The sequence below is a fragment of the Chiloscyllium plagiosum genome, chromosome 28 (genome assembly GCF_004010195.1).
Source record: "Chiloscyllium plagiosum isolate BGI_BamShark_2017 chromosome 28, ASM401019v2, whole genome shotgun sequence".
In the NCBI taxonomy this organism is placed as follows: Eukaryota; Metazoa; Chordata; class Chondrichthyes; order Orectolobiformes; family Hemiscylliidae; genus Chiloscyllium; species Chiloscyllium plagiosum.
The window spans coordinates 19,935,731-19,960,029 of record NC_057737.1 but is presented as its reverse complement, the minus strand read 5'-3'; the positions used below and the strand labels follow the sequence as shown (position 1 = coordinate 19,960,029).

Genomic DNA, 24,299 nt, shown 5'->3' with positions numbered 1-24,299 from the left:
TACTGATGTTCTAATAAAAACTTGGATTTTTACGCCATCTTTTGCAACTCAAGAACTATGAAAATGTTTTACAATCAATTAAGTACTTGGTAGTACCTCTGTTGTAATGTCAGAAATGTAGTGGCCAATCTGTGCACAGCAAAATGCTATTCTCTGTTTCAATTATGTTAATTCAAGGATAAATATTGGCCCAGATCTTCAAGTTTCCAAGTAATTGGAAATCAGATAAATGACCAGTGAAACAAATTTGGACAACGTGGAATTCCCATGCCATGATTCTGAGGGAATTGCCTGAAAAGTTTGAGTTTCTGGTCGGCAACTGCCCTGTTCCCTTGGACTATCAAAATGTCTCCAATTCTGAGTTGGAGTAAAATGCTTCGAAGACTTCTTCTTATGTATTTTCACAGTGATCCAGGAAATGTTAAAATCAATATTTAATCTGACAACCATTCTACTGATGTCCACCCTTCACGGGTCTGATTAGGCCTAGACCCCCACCCCCATCCCACCCCTGCAAAGACCTTAAACCCTCCCCATTGAAACTAAGTGGATCCCCACCATCCAACTCCCCTGACCCACCAACTTCCCCTGACCTGCTGGTCCCCTCACACCCCTGCTCCCATCTGAATCCACACTACTGTCCAAGCCTCCCAACCCTTTGTCTCCCCTCAGATCTCTCCCCAATCTGACCTGACAAGCCCCTAACCTGGAAAATCCTCACCAACCCAACTATCCGCCCTATCACCTTGCCACACCACCCCAACTGTCACCATGCTCACTTAGCCCTCCCACCCTCAATTGGTAACACACTAAAACATTGTTTAAATATCCCAATACCTTTCAATGTGTGAGGGGAATAAATAGCCAGGATATGCCTCTAGTGCTATAAAAGGTGGGTGTGGCTTGGCCTCCCCTGATGATGCAGCACCATGAAGGAGGACCCAGATTTCAGACACAGTCTGCTTCTGAAAGAGGCCAGAATCAGATGTCTCTGAACTTGGTCATTGTGGAGAAAAGTTGGGGCAGAATTTGGTCATTGTCCAGGATTCCTACTTTCTTCTTTAAAATAGAATTCAAGGTTTCTTTTCTGCCTCCATCTAAGTGAATAGATGAGCCTTGGTTTAATTGTTAAACTGAAGATGACAATGCAGTACAAACTAGCTCCTATGTTGGACTGTCAGCCTAGATTACGTGCTCTATCTTCTGGGGTTCTGCTGGCTGTAGATATGGCAGGGCTATTTAAAAAGGAAAAAGGTTTTAAAGCCTGCACAGCCAGTCATGAGACTAAGATGCCTTTTCAAAAAATAAAGTATAAAATAATTTCTACTTGGCGCATGACCCACAGACGAGGAATACAAATAGAAAGTGCTAGGGAAGCTCAGCTGGTCTGGCAGCATCCCTGGAGAGAGAAACAGAGTTAACGTTTCATGTCTATTATGAATCTTCTATATTATGAGGATGATGAAGCAACTTCTTGAGGCTTGTTGTGACTATTTTATTTGTAATGTGAGTCCTACATGGATGGCAGGGAATTCAAATAAAAATATGCACATGGCCCCATCAACATCTGGAGCCGTTCTTTTCTGTGGGTCAGAGTTCTACCCTCCCTTTTACCAGAGGTATGACTAACCGAAAGATCTAGCATCTATATATGCTCCTATTCCCATTGCACAGTTAACCATGCGTTCCTTTTACATAAACCACAGTTCCTAACTTTCCCTATACCACAATAAGCCTTCTGTATTAACACCATGATAACAGACTTGACCACTGAAGAGATTTTAAGCGACAGTTCTGTGATATTTGATGCAATTCCTACCTCATCAATTTGTTATTGTTCAAGTACCTCTCCTGTATAATTGGCTCCTAAATGTATCGTGCAATTTATGCGCACGTTGTACAAGCTGTGAGATATTTTAACTTGCAGACTAATTATGCTCAATTAGCTGTTTAAGGCGCTCTAATGGTTACAATTCAATCTGGCTCAATTAACATGGCAATAATTAATCCATTGATATGTAGGGCCAGCAGAATGAATGGTACAGTATTAGCTAAAGATGAATGTGCACTTTATGTGGTTGACTTTTTCTGGATCATATACTTCAGTAATGTATGTAGATGACTATTATTTCACTATTGCAGGCAAATTACTTTTAGCAGACTATATGTCAGAAGAATTGACAAAGGACAGGAAAGTAAAAAAAAAATACTGTTGCCCTTTTATTTTGCACAGTGAGCAATGTTTCTCATTGTGTTGTTCACTGGCGTGGCTTGAAGCCCAGGAGAACTAAAATATTAATTTGTGTAAGTTAATGGAGCCCTCTTCAGGGAACCTCTGAAGCCAGGTGCTCCAAAACAGCAGCTCAAAAGACCATTTTGTGAAACCCCTGCAGGATTTCCTGAATGCAAGTGATGCTTTTATTATAAATCTGATTTCCACTGAATGGTATGAAAGAGACAACAGCAAAGTAAGTAAAATAATTGAAATCAGAAGATAATACCTGTGTGCATGTAAGAAATGAGTAATTGGGCTTTTCAAAAATATTTGATTTGATTTAATCTACTACTATCATGCATACTGAGATAGAGTGAAAAGTGTTGTCTTAAATACTTTACAAGGAGATTGTACTTTCCAAGTGCATCAGGGTAACTGACCAGACTGCAGGATACAATGTTACAGTGTTAAACATGCAGGGTAACTATAAGTGCTAGCGTATTTGCAAGGTCTGGCGCATACGTAATCCTTCTACAGGAAATCTCCAGATTACGAACAAGTTCCGTTTGTTCTGCTGTTCGTAAATTGAATTTGTCTGGAAGTAGGAATAGATACGGGCTAATTAGTACGCCGGTTCGTTAGGATGAAACATTGCATGTAACTTGGATTTTTAAAAATATTTTTTTTAAATGAGAAGCTGGAGGTATGTGACATTTTAAGTCGGGTGTTCATAACCCACTGACTACCTGTATATTTTGTGCATCCTTTGAACATAACAGAATGAATAGCGTATAATGAAAGCAGCAACCTTAAAAATGAAGGCGTGTTTGCTATGCTAATATGATCTATAATCTAGGTTTTAGATGTGGTGTTTGCATCATCTGTTCCCAAAGTGTACATATCATTCAGCAGGCAAATACCCTGATAATAATTCCCTAATAATAATTTATTAATAATACTAAACATCTAAAAAAGGTCTTGTGTAGGCCAGCCATCTATGGCAAGGTTAATGTCATAAAGGCCTTTTTTAAATAAACTGAATATCCTATCTGTCAGCACCAGTGAATCTAGCCGTTTTACGTCCAGAAGCGTGCTTCATGAACTGGACGTACAAACGTTTTACTGGCGTCAGTGTACAAACAGCTTCCACTTCATTAAAGCTGCCTGAGACACCAGAACTTAGACTACTGCTTAGGAGTCAACATAAAACACCATGACCAAATGCAGGTCAACATAAAAAAGGAATCAGATGAAAACTTTCGGTGTTTTAGAAGATGGAAATTGCCACTTACATTGGGAAGAGGTACAATATCTTCCAAACAGCGAAACAGTAAATACAGGAGGCCATTCAGCACCTCAAGTGACCATCAGCTCTTTTAAAGAACAACCCAGGTTGTTTTATCTCATGCTGTTCCTTCATATACCTGCAATTTTATCTCCTTTAAGTAGTTATGCAATTCCCTGTTTGGAAAAAATGTTCCCAATGCAAAATGCCCTGTCTGTATTGATGGTGCTGAGGCAGAGGTTGTCGAGATCTTCAAGTTCCTAGGAGTAATTATCACCAACAATCTATCCTGGTCCATCCACGTCAACACTACTGTCAAGAAAGCATACCAACACCTTCCTCAGAAGGCGAAGGATATTCGGCAAGACTCTTCTCAATGTTTATACATGCACCATAGAAAGCATCTTATCCAGATACAACACAGCCTGGTGTGGTAACTGCTCTGCCCAAGATTGCAAGAAATTAGAGTCATGAACACAGACCCAGTCCATCACAAAGGCCAGCCTTCCTTCCATTGACTCCGTCTGTGCTTCCCGCTGCCATGGGAAAGCAGTCAATGTAGTCAAAGGCCCCTTCCATCGCTGTTATATTCTCTTCCACCCTCTTCCATCATGAAGATACGCAGAAGTTTGAAAACATGCATCAAGAGATTTAAGAACAGTTTCTTACCAGTTATCATCAGACTTATTATTAGACTTCTCATATGTTAATTTGACCTTTCTCTGCACCTTCTCTGTAGTTGTAATACTGTATTCTGAATTCTGGTCTATTACCCTATCGTATGCATGTCTGGTTAGCATGCAAAATAATACTTTTCACTGTATCTCAGTACATAAGACAATGGAGTCATAGAGCTGTACAGCACGGAAACAGACTTTTCGGTCCAATTTGTCCAAGCCGACCAGACATCCTCAATTAATCTTGTCCCATTTGCCAGCAATTGGCCCATATCCCTCTAAACTCTTCCTGTTCAGGTACCCATCCAGATGCCTCTTATTGGTTGTAATTGTACCAGCCTCCACCACTTCGTCTGGCAGCTAATTCCATATACGTACCAACTTCTGCGTGAAAACGTTGCCCCTTAGGTATCTTTTATAACTTTCCCCTCTTACCCTAAACCTATGCACTCCAGTTTTGGACACCCCCATCCCAGTGAAAATACCTTGTCTATTTACTCTATCCATACCCCTCACGATTTTATAAACCTCTATAAGTTCTCCCCTCAGCCTCTGATGCTCCAGGGATAAATCAAAACAAATCAAAATTTAAAAATGCCTGTCATGATCCATCTGCCCAGTTGCACCAGAGGCATGGTGCCATTGTAACTTTAAATTTTACATAATTGCAAGATCTGAGAAAAGACAGCAACAACTATAATTAGTCTGCAAATTTCTTTGCTAGGGGAATCCCTGGCTTCAATGAAAAGAAGGCAGATTAGTTGTCAGTGCTACTCTGGACCCATATGGAGATTAGGCAATTTAAAAAAACACCAAGTGCATAGGTTAGCAACGAAACTTAGAGACTGTCACTGTGTTTACTCAGGTCTTGCAACTAGTTTAAAATGTAACATGACAAATTGCTGAGGTCTGGTTTCTTGATTCCTGCTTGGAACAAGTTTCAATGCAACAGATGCGATCATCTTTGTCACATTCAGAATCACTGAATTGTTACAGTACAGTAGTAAGGGGGCATTCAGCCCATTTGTTAGGTGTAACTCTCTCACCTCTCACACCCGTGAACAACAATACCTCACTAAGCAGTGGCATTGTCCATTTACACAGTCTTTCCCCTTCTGAAGGCAACGTCCATATCTGCCATACCATAGACAGTATATCCAATCCAAATCATTTATTGTGTAAGGAAACTTTCCTTTCTGCAATCTTTGGTTATTTTCCAAAACATCTTAAATGTGTGACCTCTGCTTATAAAAGGCCAGAAGTTGTGATACATATAATTAGGTCAGGTCAGCTCAGTGTATTTTTGTAGTTTTGTGACAGAGAGAGAGAGAGACTGGCTATTTCCTGGGTATGCTGCTCCTCATTGTGCTTGGAAATGCATTCAGACAGAATGGGTGCCAACACCAACACATTGGAAATGACAAAATGTACCGACCAATTCTGGAGTGGCGAATAAATTTCTTTTCTCACTCCTGGGACGGGTATAATGGAGTTTGAATTTTTAAAAAGGTGTGGTATTTTCAGTTTAACAGCACTTGACAGATGTAAACCTGGGAAGAAACAAGCCAGCCTGACCTTCTGTAAGAAAGTATAGAATTAATTTTATTCATTAAAAAAAAAACTCAGTTAGTTAAAAACATAAACATAATTTCCAGGACTCTGCCAAAGTCTCCATCTCCACGCTGAAGTTGAACTGTTCTCTAGTACTCACCTCGTTAGATTCGCAGATAATGTTACAGAGATTAAAACATAGTTTTAGTCCTGGATAAATACAGACCGGTCTATAATCATTCATGCTGACCTCTCCTGTAACTCCCCCCATGTCTCCCACTCACCTCCCCTAAAAATCCCATGACCACACTCACTCACCCACTTACCCTCTGACCCTACAACTACACATTCCAAAATAATCCAAAACAATAATTCCCCCACCACACTATGATCGCCTGACTACACCCAACCCAACCTTACCACTCAGCCTTTCACCACCAAGCATTCCTTCCAACCAGACCTGGCTATACCTCAATATCTGATAATGCCTCTGAACTGGCTACTCATAATGGCCTGAGCCAACTAACCTCTGACCCACATCTCCCATCTGTTATTCCACCTACCTGCCACTCTACCCACTTGTCATCTCACGAATTTACCCAATCTTTTATCACACCCATCCATTCACTCATTCATTCACTTACTCCTTCACTAAAACAAGACCAGGAGATATTGCTGTAAAATGGTGCATTGTCCTGACTGCCCTCTGATGTTACAGACATGCAATGAAGCTCTCTGCAGTTCTAAGAGAAGCTGGGCTCAGGAGACCCATGAAGAAAAATGGTTGCAAAGTCAAGATGAGGAGAAGGTCAAGTGCTGCATAAATCCAAAGGAAATTGCTAAATTTGTATCCTCTATGTAGCTATTTGTATGAGTATCTGTAGTTAACCAGGAAAAGCTTTGGGATATAAAACAGTGAATTCACACTGACATGGATAAGCAATGCAGATGGCATAAACTGATCATTTTAGAAGTCAACAATATTGACAGTTAATGCTAAGCATTAATTTGGCACAATCAGTATGAACACACCAGAGAGAACAGATGGACTAATATGATATTAGTGACAAGTTGATGATGGTACACAATTCACACATGGTGGCATTAGTTCAGTTGCTAAAACTCTTCATTGAGAGTCAGAAGATTGTGGGCTCAAAATGACTGAAACAAAATGGAGGTCAGGGTTTACGATCTGAAGTTGATGAACTCAATGTTGACTCCCGAAAGCTGTAAAGTGCCTTATGGGAAAATGTGACGCTGCTCCTGTTGATTGCATTGGGTTTCACTACAGCAGATCTAGAACAGAAATGTGTTTATCAGAGCAAGATGGTGTTATAAAGTGACAAGTGACTGAAAGGTTAGACATTACTAGATTTGAATCACTTGAATTCAGCTGAATTCAGTGAATATTTGGGTATCTTACAACTGAAATTTTCCTGGCACTTACCATAAAGTATGAGATTTCATTTAACAGCTATTACAGAAGTAATTAACTTTCCAAAATTCTAGTCTGGGAAAATGAAAGGGGAGAATTACAAGAAACACAGAGGTCATGTTGAATAGTGTCAACAATTCATCTGGTGCCAATTGTACCCTATTACCCATGTGCTGTTCAGAAAAGAAGGTTTTGTTCTTGGATGGAATGAAAACTAACCTTCAAATGGAGGTGGACAAGAAGAAAATCCAACACCATGAGTAATTGTCCTATGGCCATTAGACAAAAGGGTTTGGACAATTGATTGACAGAGAAAATAATTTCCCCCTGGAAATGTGATACATGAATTAGCGCACAGGAGCAGAGAGGCTACTCACTGGGGAGTTCTTAGAGAGCTGTCCTCAGGGAGCAATCCTCATCCAGCAGACCTAGTAGGCAACAGTCCTCGTCCGGCAGTCTTCACAGAGCTGTCTTCTCCGGATGGAAGATGAACCAAAAGATGTGGAATAAGACCCAGGGTACAGTTCCCTATCATTTCGTCCAGAGAGTGGGATGCTGCCCCCACAACTTTAATAAGGGAAACACATTTCACTCTAACAGCTTATTTGTCCTCTGCTATCAGTGAACCATCCCCAATTGTCATGGTTGTACACTTTCTTTAATTGACTAATGTACCATGTACAAACTGCTGCTCTTTAAATTCAATAAACTATCTGAAAATTGCTACAAATCATTAACTGTCTGCATTTGTAACTGTGACCGTAAACCCCCAAAATCCACAATAGTAGTAGAAGAGAGGGAGTTGAGAAGTAAGGAAACAATCAATTAAATGCTGTATTTCTGAGAACTACATATCCCTTCAAGTATCTTTTCGATATCACCAAATCAGATAATTTGGCAGCAATTGTCATAATAGTACAATCTGATTATGAAGGATTTTAATTTTCTGCTGAAGCTCAGCTGTTACATACAAAATGTCAATGTTCAAAATCTGAAATAATTCCACATTAGCAGCCTCTTTTTCTTTTAAATTGCACATGTACACTTGCAGTGCTGGCTTGAATCGTATGATTTCACAAGAATATGGACTCTAAGTAGAATCTGTCTTATACTTCACTTGCCCTTTTTGGGAGAATATACAGTAACAGTTAAATTGTGTTGTGCGCAGTTCATTGTCAGTGAGATTTCCAGAGAGCAACAATAAACTCCAGACCTGTTACTGCTACAGCTTCACAATACTGAGTCTAATTATATATTGTATTGGGATTTGACTAAAATAATATTTTATTTTCATCCTCGAATACCTTAATTTAAGATATTGATTTTTGAGACAAAAACACAACATTTTTTTTTTGCACACCGTAATGTTCTTCATTTAAAGGTCACCTTGACACAAAGACAGGTTTGTTATTGAAAGATTTCCCCATCATTCCTTTAAAGCTAAGGCCAACTGCTGATCTTAATTGCAGACTTACATTAAGACCCAATTTTAGAAATAAAAGCCGAACGATAATAACAGTTCAAAAATACTTCAATCACTGTGCTATTTCTTTTTGATTCATTTTGCTATTGAAAAAGAAATTCAGGTGATTGTGATTTCCTTTGCAAATGGGTGATGAAACTTTCTCAAATGATGAGCCTGCTTTCTGTCACCACTATTATATGCAGGCTGACACTTCGGTACTGTGCTGAGGGCTACTGCATTGTTAGTGGTGCCAGTTTCTGGCTAAATCCCTAAACTAAGACCTCATCTTCCAGCTCAATTGGACGTGAAAAATGCTAGGGCTTTGCTTAAAGTGGAGGAGGGGGACATTTCCTGGTACTATTTCTCCTACAGTCAACGGCTCGTACACATACTATCTGGTCATTAATTTCTCTGCTGTACGTCCACAAATTAACTGCTGTGTTTGCCTCCACTACAACAGTGATGACGGCTCAAAAGTACTTCAGTGACTGTGAAGTGCTTTGGGACTTGCTCAGTCATGAAAGGTGTTATATAAATGCAAATTGTGCCTTCTTTTCTTAAGGCAGCATGAATGCACACCCATCAATCCCTACAACAGCTCACGCACCACTGATCTCAGCAGAGCTGTCAATTTTAAATTGAATGGAAAACCTGCCTGATTTAAACATGTCAGTGAACCAGACATGTAAAAAAAAAGCATTTTCAGCAGTTAAACAAACGTATGAGTTCTAAATGGCATGGAGTACTCAAAAACATTAATCTATACCAATAAAAGCAATATTGGATGCCCTGGAACCAATGATTAAAAAAAGCTCTTCAAAACACTGCAGATAGCCCTGATGAACATACAGGTTATTGTGGAATGTCAAGGATGTAGTGAAGGAAAGCAAAGGTACTCAAGATCCCAGTGTATACTCTACTATGAATGCTGACAAAATCTGGTGAAGTAATGTACACACCATTAAATATTTAGAAAGTGCACCAAATACAGAGCAACAAGCATTAGCTCTGGGGTCAGGAGGCCAAATATGTGTATTTATGGATTCCAATCTTGCATCATATCAACACTTGACGTTAATTATTATGAGCTGGTCCATTAGGGATCAGGATTACGATGGAAGGCAGACTTCTAGGCTGATGGATGCACAGAGGATCCTCCAGCATTCACTAATCACAGAATTGGGAGCTGCTAATGTATGTAGAAGAAAGTAAGGACCTCAACAAGAATTATTGAAAATATTTGGGAAAGGTTAGATGGCAACTGGCCACAATCCTGACGCTGCTGCAATGGAAGATGATCTTCTCAGAGCGGTCTAGAACCTTAGTCGTGACCACCTCAGTATGTAATCTGTGGTGGGGTGTTTTAAAGCAGTGTTGGAGTACTAGCAGTTCCTCCTCGCCCCCAATCCTCCCACATTGGTCACTGGGCTTTAGCTCCAAAGGAGGTGGACCTGCAGCCAACAGGAAATTTCCAGTTGACCACAGAACATTGGCCTTAATTGAATCTTTAATTGCCTTAATAGGTTCCCCACTGCTAGTGGCTGGGTAGCCATTAACCTTTTGATCTTCATGTTATTTTACAAAGAGAGAAACCGAGAGATGTTGGTGTACCCACATGGCAGCTGTCTTGTTGAGTTGTTGAAACTACTTCATCCAGAGAAGTGGAGAGCATGGCTGACTTGTGTATTGTTCATGATGGACAGGCTTTGGGAAGTCAGGAGGTGAATTACTTATCTTAGACTTTCCAGCCTTTGACCTGTGCTTGCAGCCACAGTATTTCAAGGCTGGTCTAGTTAAGTTACTGCTTAATAGTAACCCACAGGTTGTTCTTGATGATGATGGATTCAGTGATAACAATATCACTGAACGTCAAAGGGAGACTGTAAGATTTCTTCTTGCTTGACTTGATCATTATCTGACACTTGTCATTTGCCACTCATCAGTCCAAGCCTGAACATTGTCCAGGTTCTGCTGCCAGTGACCATGGGTTATTGGAACCACAATAACCATCGAGCAAAACAAAGTATGACACTTTCTTAGAATTCACTGTGAAATGTTACAACAACCATTTTTAATGGGAGTAACGATTAATTAGAAATATTGGAGCAATGTATATAAATGCAGAAGGAGTCCAACATAAGGGCGAACAGGAAGAATACAACCAACTTTGATTTCTGTAAATTGCCCCATACTATTCCTATCACAAAGCATCAGAGAAGATAGATTCTACTGTTGCTAATGATGCTAAAACCTGAGTACTCTGATTAAGTTTTCTTGGAAAACTGCAGCCAAAATCATCTTGAAAGATGAAATCAAAGCTATTTTCCAGTTCTAAAACAGTACCATCAATCATTCAGAAGATTAAAGCAGGTCTCTTTAGATCGTGGTTTCTGCAGTTTTAATTATTTTGATTGGCGTACACAGCTGAGAATTTTATAATTATATGTCAAATCTGTTTGCTAGAACAGTTCTTAAATTGACTCAGCTTAATGAAACAACAAAGGCAATTAGTGGCTCAGTAATAAATTGTAGGATTGACCTTTAACGATTAAGGAAACTTTCTACCAGTTGTATGAGAAATAATGCCTGAGTGTAGCAGGTGGGGGAAAACTGAAGGAACAAAAACCTCCCACAGTAATGGGAGGATTGGAGGCTTTATCAACTACATTCGGAAGCTGCCTAGTAACCATGATGCCAGATTCTTGGAAGATTGACAAGAAATGCAGTGCAGATTAATACTTGAACTTAAGTTTCTCTTAATCAGAGAATTTCAGTGGATTTGTCTGTGGGAGCTTGCTTTCTGTAAGAACTCATGTTGCCTCCAAGTTGCAGGGACAGCTGAGATTGATGATGCCTATGGGGACATACATAGCTCAGACTGCACAACACTCCTGACTCATTACAACTGCTCAGCTGTAATCCTGTTTCTCCCTCACCCCATACCAGGGGGAAATAAAGTTCATGAACAAAATCTGTAGGAGCATGATAGAAATGAATGACATTGGCTCTCAAACCACGAATACTACAATAATAGTAATTATTGTGGCAAACATTTACCGCAGTCTAATTATCGGTTGTCATTTCTTTGGTGGTCTGAGGAAAAGGATCGACTCGTACCTCCCTGAAACAAGTACAAAGAATATCCCAAGTGTGAGAGACATATTCTACAGTGAAACCTGAGCTAGTCTTGAGTGCAGTTTCTAAGCAGGATCTGCTTGTTTTCAGTCAGCGAAATAAATTGTTGAGTTTAATTGGACAAGCAAAATTTTTGGCTCACCATAGAAATGAATGACAAATCCCTGCTGATATCCAAACACATTGGTTGCCGGATCAGATTGGAACTGAATGGTGACATCAGCCATGGTTGTGTACAGTTTGAACGGATGATGAGTGCCTGTGTACTGGCCCAATATTCTTGCTGTTAGATCATCACCATCGTAAAAGGTAAGAACGTCATTCTGTCCCATGTTTAACCTGTAAAGGCATACAGTTTGTTAGTCAGATGTGAAGTCATTACTTCCTGAGACAAATGAATACCAAAAACAGGCATTGTTCAGTGTGATCCCAAAACAAATGGTCTGAGGCAGGAATGAAGTTATGAGTTGAAGATTCAATAGATTATTACTATGGCTTTGTGGGCATTACATAATGATCATAATAATGAGGAACTATGGACAATCAACCTTTGACTTCCATTATCCGATTTTAATGCCTTAGACTTTCATGACTAGAAATGGTATTAAAAAGGGGGGAAAACTGACAATATGGTTGACACTTGTTGCAATAAGCTCCAGGAAATCAATGTGGAATAAGCAAAATTGTCTGAACAGAAAGTAACAAGACAAAAGACCAAAACCAGGTAGATATGAAGGGACTTGTATGTCCAATTTTTAATTTACAATTTATGGATGAGTTTCATGTAGTGGAAATGAAAAAAACTCATAATTATCCAGCTTGGAAGCGATGGCCCACACATGGAAGACATAAACAACCCCTATTTCAAATCTATACTTTGGCAAAGCACAAGAAATACATTTTTACCAGAGAACCAGAAGAAGCTTTCTCTATTTTTGGCTCAGGATAAATAAATCAACTGCTGTCAACATAAATTTGTGAGGTATGCAAACACAAGGAACGCGATGATATCTACAATATCACACTGGTGAATGATCCAGGATAGCCTGTCAAATTCTGGTCTCAGTTTAACACATTACACCTTAAGCAAACCCTAAGGACTTCAAATTAAGTATTCTTCTTTCTTCCCTTTTGTATTGGACACAACCCCTTTTAACCTAGTGTCAATATCTGCCTGTTTGAGTCTTATGTTGTGTCTTAAAAAAATCCTCTTCTCTTTCACTCAAGAGAGACTTGTAATTAGCTCCTTACTCTTTTTCTGTTGAAACAGTTGGAGTGAGATTTAGCTCTGTGTTAATAAAGAACCATTAAATCTTTGCTGTAGTCAACCGGGGAGGTTAAAAAGAGGACAGCCAATTCACTCCCCTGCACCAGGTCCTAAGAAAAAATACTACGAGAAAATGAGGGTTATAAATGCTGGAGATCAGAGTAGAGAGTGGGGTGCTGGAAAAGGACGGTAGGTCAGGCAGCATCTGAGGAACAGGAGAATTGACTTTTCAGAAAAGAGTACTTCATCAGGAATGAGGCTTGTGAGCCGAGCGGGTAGAGCTATAAATGGGGTGGGTGGGGCTGGGGGGACGGTAGCTGACAGTGCGTTAGATAGATGAAGGTGGGGGTAATGGTGATAGGTCAGAGAGGAGGGAAGAGTGGATAGGTGGGAAGGAAGATGGACAGGTAGGACAGGTCCTGAGGGCTGTGCCGAGTTGGAAGGTCAGAACTGACATAAGGTGGGGGGAGGGGAAATGAGGAAATTGGTGAAATCCACATTGACGTTGTCTGGTTGGAGGATCCCAAGGCGTTCTTCCTCCAGGCGTTGGGTGGTTAGGGTGTGGTGATGGAGGAGGCCCAGGACTTGCATGTCCTTGGCGCAGTGGGAGGGGGAGTTGAAGTGTTCGGCCATGAGGTGGTGGGGTTGGTTGGTGCGGGTGTCCCAAAGATGTTCTCTGAAGCACTCTGCAAGTAGGTGTCCTGTCTCCTCAGTATAGAGGAGACCGCATTGGGAGCAACGGATATAGTAAATGACATGTGTGGAAGTGCAGGTAAAACTCTGATGGATGTGGAAGGCTCTTTTGGGATTTGGACAGAGGTGAGGGGGAGGTGTGGGCACAGGTTTTGCAATTCCTGTGGTGGCAGGGAAAGGTGCCAGGAGGGTAGGGTGGTTTGGTGGGGGGCATGGATCTGACAAAAGAGTCATGGAGGGAATGGTCTTTATGGAAAGCAGATAGAGGTGGGGAGGGAAATATATTTCTGGTGGCGGGGTCCATTTGTAGATGGCAGAAATGGCGGAGGATGATACGATGTATATGGAGGTTGATGGGGTGGAAGGTGAGGACGGGGTTGGGGGGGGAGTTCTGTCCTTGTTGCAGTTGGAGGGGTGGGGTTCAAGGGCAGAGGTGGAGGAAGTGGATGAGATGTGCTGGAGGGCATCATCGACCATGTGGGAGGGGAAATTGCAGTATTTGAAGAAGAAAGCCACCTGGTGTGTTCTTTGGTAGAATTGGACTTCCTGGGAGCAGATGCTGAGGGATGGGAATAAGGGATAGCATTTTTACAGGAGGCAGGGTGGGAGGACGTTCCTGCTGTGCTTTACCAGCACCACACTCTTGTCTAAGAAAGAATATTCATTATGTTTAAAGACATTTACTGTAACAACGGTCTACTTATTAAACTTTATATTCATAGGTAACTAATGCATCAAACTACAAAACAAATTTTTGATACAACCTACTCACTATCAGATATTTATTATATTGTCCTTCAGGTAGATATGCACTCCAAGACATTTGTTATCTCTCACTGGTTTACTTGAGATCTTTTCCATTCCCAGCCTGGAAAATTTTTAATTCCAGAAGTTCTTTTATTGTGAAAGTTTTCCTAGAGATTCCTCCTTGAGCTACAGCAAGACAAAACTTCTTGCCTCATTCTAATTCTCCAAAAATTTGGTCTTCTCAATCCAAGCCTGAGCTCCCAACTGTATCCAGAATGCTGAACCACTGAGAATTTTAGCTTCTAGTTACATTTTTCCTGTCCTGAATCTTAGCACCACTAACAGTGTCTGAGAGATCTCGGCAGCACCTTGGAAATCCTTCCCATCTCAAAGCCCATTTCCATGGCAATGTGAATCCCATGGGCACTTTGTCCATGTAGAATTACTGATTAGTCACCCATACGAACCCAATTTTCTTTCTTTTTAGAGTCAAATGGACAGTTAAAAGCATAACTATTTACAACTTGACATTCTGAACACTTTTCTGCGACTTTGGAGGCTCAGAGCACATCATTAGCACAGAGGCTGTTGCCATTGTCTCCAAGTGTGAACATAATGAGCTTTCCTATTCATCAAACAATCCTGGACCTTTTTAAAATCCAACAATCAAACCATCTGGTTTTAAAATCAGACAAACTGAAAAACAGGACTCATGATCCCCTTTAATTTACTCTCAGTTAAAGACACTGTCTCAAAACGTAACAATTTTATGAACATAAAAAATGAAAAGTCAACATGATAGTGTTGAGCAATAAGATATTCCACTGTCTGTGCAGCCATATCTTAAATTAAACATCTTGGCAGCATCACAATGCTTTTTCTGTACAAAGTGAAATACATGAAGCAGCTCAGTTTCAGAGAATTGACAATTGCTTCTCATTGTTAGCAGCCTCCTTTTTTGTAATGCTTCATAGCAAATCCTCTTGCCCATGATGTTAAAGATTGACATTGTTCACATCCTTGTCTAATTTTTCTGTGTTTTTGATTGTGGCCTGAAGTGAAAAAAGGACAGTTTTAAAAACCAAGGATTGTGGATGGAATGGCTGGATTTTTTAAAAGCAAACCATGAGCACTTATTGTGAATGTTGCTTGCACTATTGTTTGTTCAACCAGTGGTGGGAGTTCATTGCATTCAAACTGGCACCAATGGGTCTGTACAAAGTGAGATTCATTTGGTAGCAAGTACCTGATTGCTCTTTGGAGTGGTGACCATGTGGTTAATAACAAAGGTCTACTACCTGCCATTAACTATGTGATTGTCTTGCAGGCAGCTGAACATCTTGTGTATGTGGATGATATAGCCAGAAGCTTTTGGACTTTTGGAAGTGGGGGGTGATATTTTTTTTCTGCATTAAAAAGTACCCAAGGTCTGAGGACAGCCAGTTTATTTTCTCTCACCATTTGCTGTAAGCTGTGGCTTTGAATTAATAAATCAGAGACATTATAATTTGTGACCCTGTGCCTCCTGCAAGGAACTAGAAAATACTTAGGGGTGAGTGAGAGAGAGAGAGAGACAGAGTGAGAGAGAGACTGATGAATAGAAAGTCCAGAAAAGGATCATCTCAGTGAACCCTCTGGACAGGGATCGTGGAACTGTGTTCCCTGTTTTGCCTCCACAAAACCAATCTTTTAATGTCCTTCTGTGTTTGCACATTGGCAAAGCTATATAAGGAGGTTATAATTTTAACAAGTAATGTCATACTTTGATAGTTCAGAGTTCTTTCCTCAAGCTAGAATGCATTTCTGAAACCTGGTCTATGCTTTCTGTTAACCTGGGGCTAAAACACAGGTACTTTGGGGAATTTTGAGTTTTGATAACATTTCTAACTTCCGGGATGATTCCGGAAATAGCAGGTCTTGATTCCCAGTGTGCTCCTCAGAGAAGTGTGACAATCGTTATACTTCGTCCAGTTTGATTAAACTTGTCAAAAACAACGCTCCTGACTTCGAATAGTGCCGCTGGCTTCTGCATACCAGGAAGTGTAAATTCTCGACCATATTGCTTTTTAGCCCCTGGAATTAGTGTTTCCTTTTATCTTCCTTTAGATTCAGTCTGAAACAGTTAGTGCAAATACTAACATTTTCATTTTCTTCCTTGGTTACAGATTTTTAAATGTCTAAATCAGAAGCAAAAAGATTTTTAAACAGCTAACCACTGGAGTTGTCTTTCTCCTGCTTAAACAGAATGGGAGCAGCACAGATGTAGGCCATTCAGCTCATTATGTCCACACTCAATTAATAAGCAATTTATTAATATACCTTGCCTTCTCCATATTACTTCTGACATGAAACATTGATTCCCCTTCTCCTTTGATGCTGCTTGACCTGCTGTGTTTTTTCCAGCTCCAATCTTTATCCACCCCCATGTTAGCATTTATGGACTCTTCCTTTCAGATAACAATCTATTTCTCTACCACACTCTCAGACAGACCACTTCATGTCCTAATCACTCAATGTGTGAAAAGTCTTTCTTTCATATCTCCATTCGTTCTTTTTCCAATTACCCGAAATCTGTGCCCATTAGTTCTTGATCCTTCCATCAGTGGAAACAGTTTTACTCCATTTATTCTGTCTAGATTTCTCATGGTTTTGAACACTGTTATCAAGTCACTCAGTCTTCCCTTTTCCAAAGAAATCAGTGTCACCTGTATAACTGAAGTTCCTCATATCTGCAGAACTGAATATGAAAGAAGAATACAACATTGCACTTTCTTCTGAATTAGTTTGGCTAAAACCTCAGCTCTCTGTTATTAAGAGAAGATGAAATTCAAGAAGTCAGTTTCCATGTTGTACAATTCTACGACTCAATGAAAGGCATCTGGATGAGTACTTGAATGGGAAGGGTTCAGAGGGATATGGTATATCTTGTCAGCATGATGAGCTGGACCGAAGGGTCTGTTTCCATGCCGTACATCTCTTTGACTCTCAAAGGATGAACTATTAGCTTGGGATAAATCCACCTTGACAGTACAATCTCCGAGATAATAAACCTTTTCGAGGATTTCTCCACTTAGTTCACAAAGTATTAATGAAGAGCTGAAAAGGAAACAAAGGACACAAGACGAACTACTCTGTATCATCAAACCTATGGAAAGATTCCCCATTCACAGGCAACCCCATAACAATTTGCATGTAATACTGCTCAGGCTCAGCAGAAGCAGCTACAAAAATAAACAGCAGCTTGAGTTCAAAGCAAAGCTGAAGAAAATGATAGACCAGCAAAATCGGATGGAAATATGCAGCACACACAACAAAGGGCTGCTAATCATGTTTAAGACAGTCCTTTCAGGTATAAATGCCAGCAATGATAGAGGAGCAATCTAGTGGAAGATACCAAGCAGGACCAGTGGAAACTGAACAACCACAAAAGCAACAAATGGAAGAGGTTTCGGATCCCAAGACAATAAAAATGGAAAGAAAATTCAAGGTCTGGACAATTTTGTTGAGCCAGTCGCCAAAGTATATTGGAACAACACAAATTAAAACTCATGTGGAAGTTTTAAAAATCCAAGGTGAAAAGCCATAAGTTTAAAAAGAGCTAGAAACTTTTAAAGAATAAAACAATAAAACTAAGATTTGACCACTTGAAACAGCCTGAGGATGAAAGTGATCAATGGCTAATTTGGAACAAAGTTCGGCTGTAATGCTACAGGATGAGCAAATTCTGGAACAGTGACTGGAGTCCATGTGAGAAAACTTAACAGTATCTCTGGAAATTCATCATCATGATATCTGGATGTATCAACAAATTACCTGCACATTACAGAGACTTACAGGTTAACTTGTTATTGTACATTGTCAAACTTTCACTTGGAAAGGAGAGGGAATGTGTACCTTTCTTTCAACAGAGTTTACCTTTAAAGATATCACATATTGTGTGTATACAATGTTGCGGCTCTGCATGCTAGTTGATCGGCTGTGGGTTTGCAAACTACCCACGTAGTTGCTATAATGCTTGCTTTGTAACTTGCAGTGTGTTCTATTGTTTTATTTAAGCTAACACATTTAGTGAGGAATTACCATTAACCCATGTACATAGTCAATGACACAGTAATAACAAAACTATTCACTTTAACTGGGAACTCAATTGATAAAACAACATAATGACTCCAAGATTTTATAGCCCATTGCTTCCTTTTCCAATCCAGGGTGTGATGATGCTCGGCTTAAAGAAGTGTATTTTATCCTTTTTTTTGTGAAGAAATATTGAGACAGAGGAGATGAGTAGTCTACTCCAAAGCCAATAAGGTAAACTGCTTGTGAGGCCTGGGTTTGTTTTAAAGTTGGAACAATAAAAGCAGTCTGACTGGGTGGGGTCAAACTTTCACACAATCAGGTTTTTAGTTTTAACTTTCAGCAGTTGCTGGCATCATGAAACTTGAAATAGAAGCTCTTATTTCTCTCTCTATTACAGCTAAAAGGTAGATTTCTATTCCTGCTGCTGGAATTGCATGTGAGACATTCTACTCAATTCACATTTGCCCAGGGTGTATTTACAGGATGTTACTGTATTGAAACAATTAGTAGTAGTTAATATATCTGTTATCTTATTAAGCATTTTGATAAAGTTACAGTTTAGCTATTTCTTTTATTTTTTACTTTGACTGTATTTTAACTGTAGTGTAAAAATAAAGTGTGTTTTGATTAAAATCGATAGTTTGACGAATTGAATTGCATCTGGATTTCAACACCTTACACTTACCTTTAAAATAAAGTTGGGGTTTAGACTACCTTCTTAATATATTTTGAGGGGGTTTGGTCTGGTCCAATATAAGGGTTTCACTGCACCATGTGTTAAACACCCAACAAAATGGCAGACATATAAGCCTAAATTAAGCCCAAGTATTTTTCCATTATAGTATACAATACAGCATGGGATCAGGCCTTTTGGCCCACCAAGCCTGTGCTGATTCCTACTCCTTATTTAGACCTGCTACTTATTGCCCATGCACAATATCTATCCCTCTGTTTGCCTCCCATTCAAGTGTCTATCAAGATATGTCTCAAATTTTTCTAATGTGCCTGCTTCTACTATCTCCACTGGCAGTGCATTCCAAGCACCCACCACCCTCTGGGTGAAAATTCTTCCCCCCACTTCTCCCTTAAACTTTCACCCTCTCACCTTGAACCTGTGCCCTTTACAGTTGACCTTTCCATCCTGAGAAAAAGCTTCTGACTATCCACCTTACCTACTACTCTCATCATTCGTAGACCTCTATCAGATTGCCCCTCAGTGCCAGTCTTTCCAGTGAAAACAATCTGAGTTTATCCATACTCTCTTCATAACTAAAACCATCCAGGCTAGGCAACGTCCTGGTCAACCTTCTCTGCCCCTCTCCAAAGCATTCATGTCCTCCTGATAGTGTAGTGACCAGAACTGCATGCAATATTCCAAACATGGTCCAAGTGAAATTTTATATGTTTGTAATCTAACTTGCCAACTTTCATATTCAATGCCCCAGCCAATGAAGGTGAGCATGACAATATTTAATTGAATTTTATCACAGTAGAATCACAGAATAAATGTTTATGTTCAGTGATGAAACAAAACGATGAAAGGTTTTTATAAAACAATTGGTATGGCTTTTCTGATCAAACACCAGTATTTGCCCATATTATCAGAAAATGCTACCAGAGTGTAGGCTGGAGTATGAAATCTTTGGTGGGACACACCATGTCTCCACAGCAACCTTCTGACTTAAGCATTAACTACTCAGACCCAGCCTGAAAACAGTTTTTCATATCTCCTTGACAGCATCAGAAATGACTTCATTAACAATTGGTGTAAAATATTTTTATGGTTGTGGTGAGAATCTTATATAATCACTTCACACACTCTGAGGCTAAGAAAACACTTACAGGTGAATTAAATGGTACAATTATTCTCAATACATCAGAAACTCTCTCATACTTGATTAGAACTTAAGTCAGAACAGTTGATGGGAAATAAAGGGAAGACAGCAAATAATTCATGTAATTATATTGACTGTTCTTTTTAGCTTTACTAGTTCAATTTAAATTGGGGGACGGAAAACAGTTGTAGAATCGAGGTTGAGACATGTAGCCTTTGTCATCTCCAATACGCTTATCTCTTTCCTGATGTCATACGGAGTGAAATGATTTGGCTATAGACTAGCATCCATGCTTTCTTTATTATTCATTCATAAGCTGTGCTGGTCACTGGAAAGGCCAACCTTTATTTTTCAGTCCTAAGTGTCCTTGAGCAGTGGTGAAGTGGTCCTGAAGAGGCTGTGAAGGAGTTTATACTCAGCACTTCAGGCTGAAGACGGTTGCCAACACTTCACCCTGTGCTTTTGCAGACATTTGTTGGGCTCTGCCATTGTAGAAGGTGGGTATATTCAGAGTCTTCTCCTCCTCCCATTAGTCCACTGCTGTGCATGACAGGATTGAGCATTTAATGCTTGAGTTGTTGGTTAAGAGACCACTTAGCTCTGTCTGTACGGTACTGTGTTTCTGCTGTTTGTCACACATTTAGCCTTGCTGTGTAAAAGTCCACCAGGTTAGCACCTCATTTTCAAGTACACCTACTGTTGTCTCGGTATTCTCTCCTACACTCTTTATTCAACTAAAGCTGGTCACCTAGGCTTATGAGTAATGCAGCAGGCAGAGATATGGCAGTGAGGACCTATAGCATAGTGCTCACGTCACTGTTAATCCCCAAGAAACAATCATAATACATACTTCAATAGAAATCCAAGAACTATAGCCCCATCTTTAATCCTGCATGTTGGGCAACATTATACAACAACTGCTGGAAGTGTACAAGACATTACAGGAGGACCAATATCCTTCATTATCAGAATTAAAAACTTGAGAGTGTGGTGGAAGCATGTTTAATCATTGAATTCTAAAGGAAACTGAATCACAATCTTAGAAGAAAACACATTGCAATAATACAGCAAAAATGGCAGGGAAATGGCATCAGCTGAATTGCTCCTTTCGTAGCCAGCATAGACGAGATGAGCTATGACCAGTCTGTGTTTCTAAATATGCCCTGTCTTTATTAGGTACATAAAATCAATCAAAAAACTAATGACAAAAAAAGAGTGTTTTCATGGCTACGTCTTCAAATCCAGGTGATAGTTACAGAGATGCAGTGCCATCAGGTAAATGGTGGATTGGGAATTGTAAAGACAGGGTATTTTTATCATTCTGTTCTAAATTGTGGACTGAAATGGGGAAAAAAAAACAGTTCTAAAAATCAAATATTGTCAAAAGATTAATGCAGTTTTTAAAAGGAAGCAACCTGAAACTCATTATAAGTGCCATTTACACAGCAGCTTGTGGAAGCAGTAGCTGAAGTGTACTTTGCAGATGAGCAGGTGTGTACAAATGGAGATTCAGCCAATAATGCTCTGTGACTAATGACTAATTGTTGATGACAAAGGCCTCCTGCCTGTGATTGAATCTCAGGTAACAGAATAGCTTGGAGGTGTGGACCAAATAGTGAGAAGCCATCTGATCTCCAGAAGCTCTCTACAGTAAAAACCACAATAAGCCTGAAGAAACCAGTTTATTTTTCTTTCAGCAGTTGCTTTAAGATATGATTTTCAATTTATAATTTTATAGTTATAATTTATAGTTTTAAGGGTGGACCAGCCAGCCTTTACCTCCTGCAAACCAGTGAAAGCATTTGGAGAAGCAGCGTTCTGTTCAGTACAAGAGTTATCTCAGCATATCTTATGAACAGAGACCACTGAACTGCTTTCCTAGTCTTTTCCTTCATCCATAACACCCATGTTTTTATTCCTGGCTGCACTGTCTGTGTGTAAGGGGGAGTTTATAAGAGGATCAGAGTTTTAACCAATTGTATAACATGCAGATTAGATTAGATTAGATTACTTATAGTGTGGAAACAGGCCCTTCAGCCCAACAAGTCCACAAGAGATGGTTAATATTATTTACCTGTGGCTCGAACCTATTTACTTGTAATAAATCATAATTCTTGTTAAGTACAGGAACATGGGCCAAGTTTTCTGTCAACCCGGGTCTGAAAATTAGGAATTTTGCACACCTCTGTAAAACATTTAGCTTTTGTGACATCTACAGGAATAGTAGGACTTGATTTCCAGTGGGTTCCCCAAATGAGGCATAACATAATATAGACACAACACATATTTCTGAGTGGGAGATTCTGATGCAAATATTTGCACAATCCAGGTAACTCCTTTTCTTCCTTCCAAAAAAGAACATCAGATAAAAACAAACTGCACAGCAGTTGTTAGCACACAGTAGCTGTGCCAATCAATTTGGTGATGGATAGACAGAAGCTGATAAGATCTCGGTTATCGGACCTCCTTTGGAACATCTGTGCTGAGAAAACAGCTTCATAAAAGCTCTCTGGAACAAAGTCTTCTTTATATAACATAAATTTTCAGTTTGACAAGTTTCAGCTTATCCCATTTCCGACTGGCTCCTCATCATTTTGCAAATTAATGGAGTGAAATAGCAAATGGAAGATTTGTGTCTTTTGTTTGAGAGAATAAGACACTTTTTTGTAAAGTATGCTCCATTTTTAAATTACTTCGACTTTTGTAAAGCCTCATGCCTTGATACATTGTCATGCCATCCACAATTTCTCAGCCAGCATCCTTAAGGTGGTGCTCAGCATCATGCAGCACCAATTGACTGTTGAAAGCTACTCGCCGAAGACAATTTTTCTCTCACTGATGCTGCTGAGTAGTTAGTTGATGAATTCTTGTGACCTATTGCTCGATGCAAGTGGAATACCATGTATCACTGTAATATCCTCCATCGCCATGCTTTACAGTGCTTGCTCTAGGAGTTTTAATTAAAATGAAATACATTAATAATAAATGAACAAAATGTTCAAAATGAGCTTGGATTCCTGAGAATAATCATAGGTACTGTCTTAAAGTCAAATTACACTTCACTTACAACTGTTCAAGTCAGGATAACATAACCTAATGAAATCCCTCTTGTTTTATAATTGGAATCAAATTACCAGCTTGATACACACTCACTGACACATTTTAACTGAAATAGTAGGAGATATATATCCAACCAAATATAAATCTGTTAAGTTCTCAGCTCTTTACTAGTTAATGTGGACAACCTCTCATTGCTTACATATTGAAACCTAGCTGCACATTCACATGAATTAATATATGTGCTGCAGTTGTACAGTATTAGCAGGTTCTATAATTAGCTACACCACAAAACTCAGTGCTATTTATCAGCAGACATTTTTAGAATTATTGGATTTAACAAGGTGCCAATATCATTGAATAGAACTTTTGTTTTTAATCATTGAGAGGCTGCAGGTCCAATGTGGTGCAGATACACACCGACAAAGCTAAGAGCTAGGATTTGATAACATGATGAAAGATACGAGACCAGCCCTTAAAATTGCTCACCTTACAAAATACTTTTTTAGATTCTGGTTTCTTCTGAGCTTGAAACCTTTTTGAGAGTGAGATCTGTTGCTGAATAAAGGGTAAGATAGAATTACAAAATACACTCCCAATCAGGGAACACTTCAGTGGTTAAGCACACTCGGCCTCGGGTCTTCGGGTGACCGTCCTCCAAGGCAGACTTCGGGATTTTTTTTTTATATTTCAAAAATATACTTTATTCATAAAATACTTTGATGATCTGTACAACTGGACATGCCATACATATGTAAACATTCCATTTGTTTGCATACCGAAACAGAGTAATCATTCCTATTTACAGGTCTGTACGATTACATTTTTAGCTGAGGCGTCAGCAGAGCCCAAATGACTGC

The 24,299-nt window shown here is 39.6% G+C and overlaps 1 protein-coding gene across 3 annotated transcripts in view; it reads right to left on the bottom strand.

Moving 5' to 3' along the window:
- Nucleotides 1–24,299, bottom strand: part of sez6b (seizure related 6 homolog b) — an 830,703-nt gene that overhangs the window by 60,570 nt on the left and 745,834 nt on the right. For all 3 annotated transcript variants that reach the window (XM_043718461.1, XM_043718459.1, XM_043718460.1), the window contains exon 10: nt 11,906–12,102. In XM_043718461.1, the coding sequence (XP_043574396.1) occupies nt 11,906–12,102 (197 nt within the window). The remainder of the gene's footprint in view (nt 1–11,905; nt 12,103–24,299) is intronic.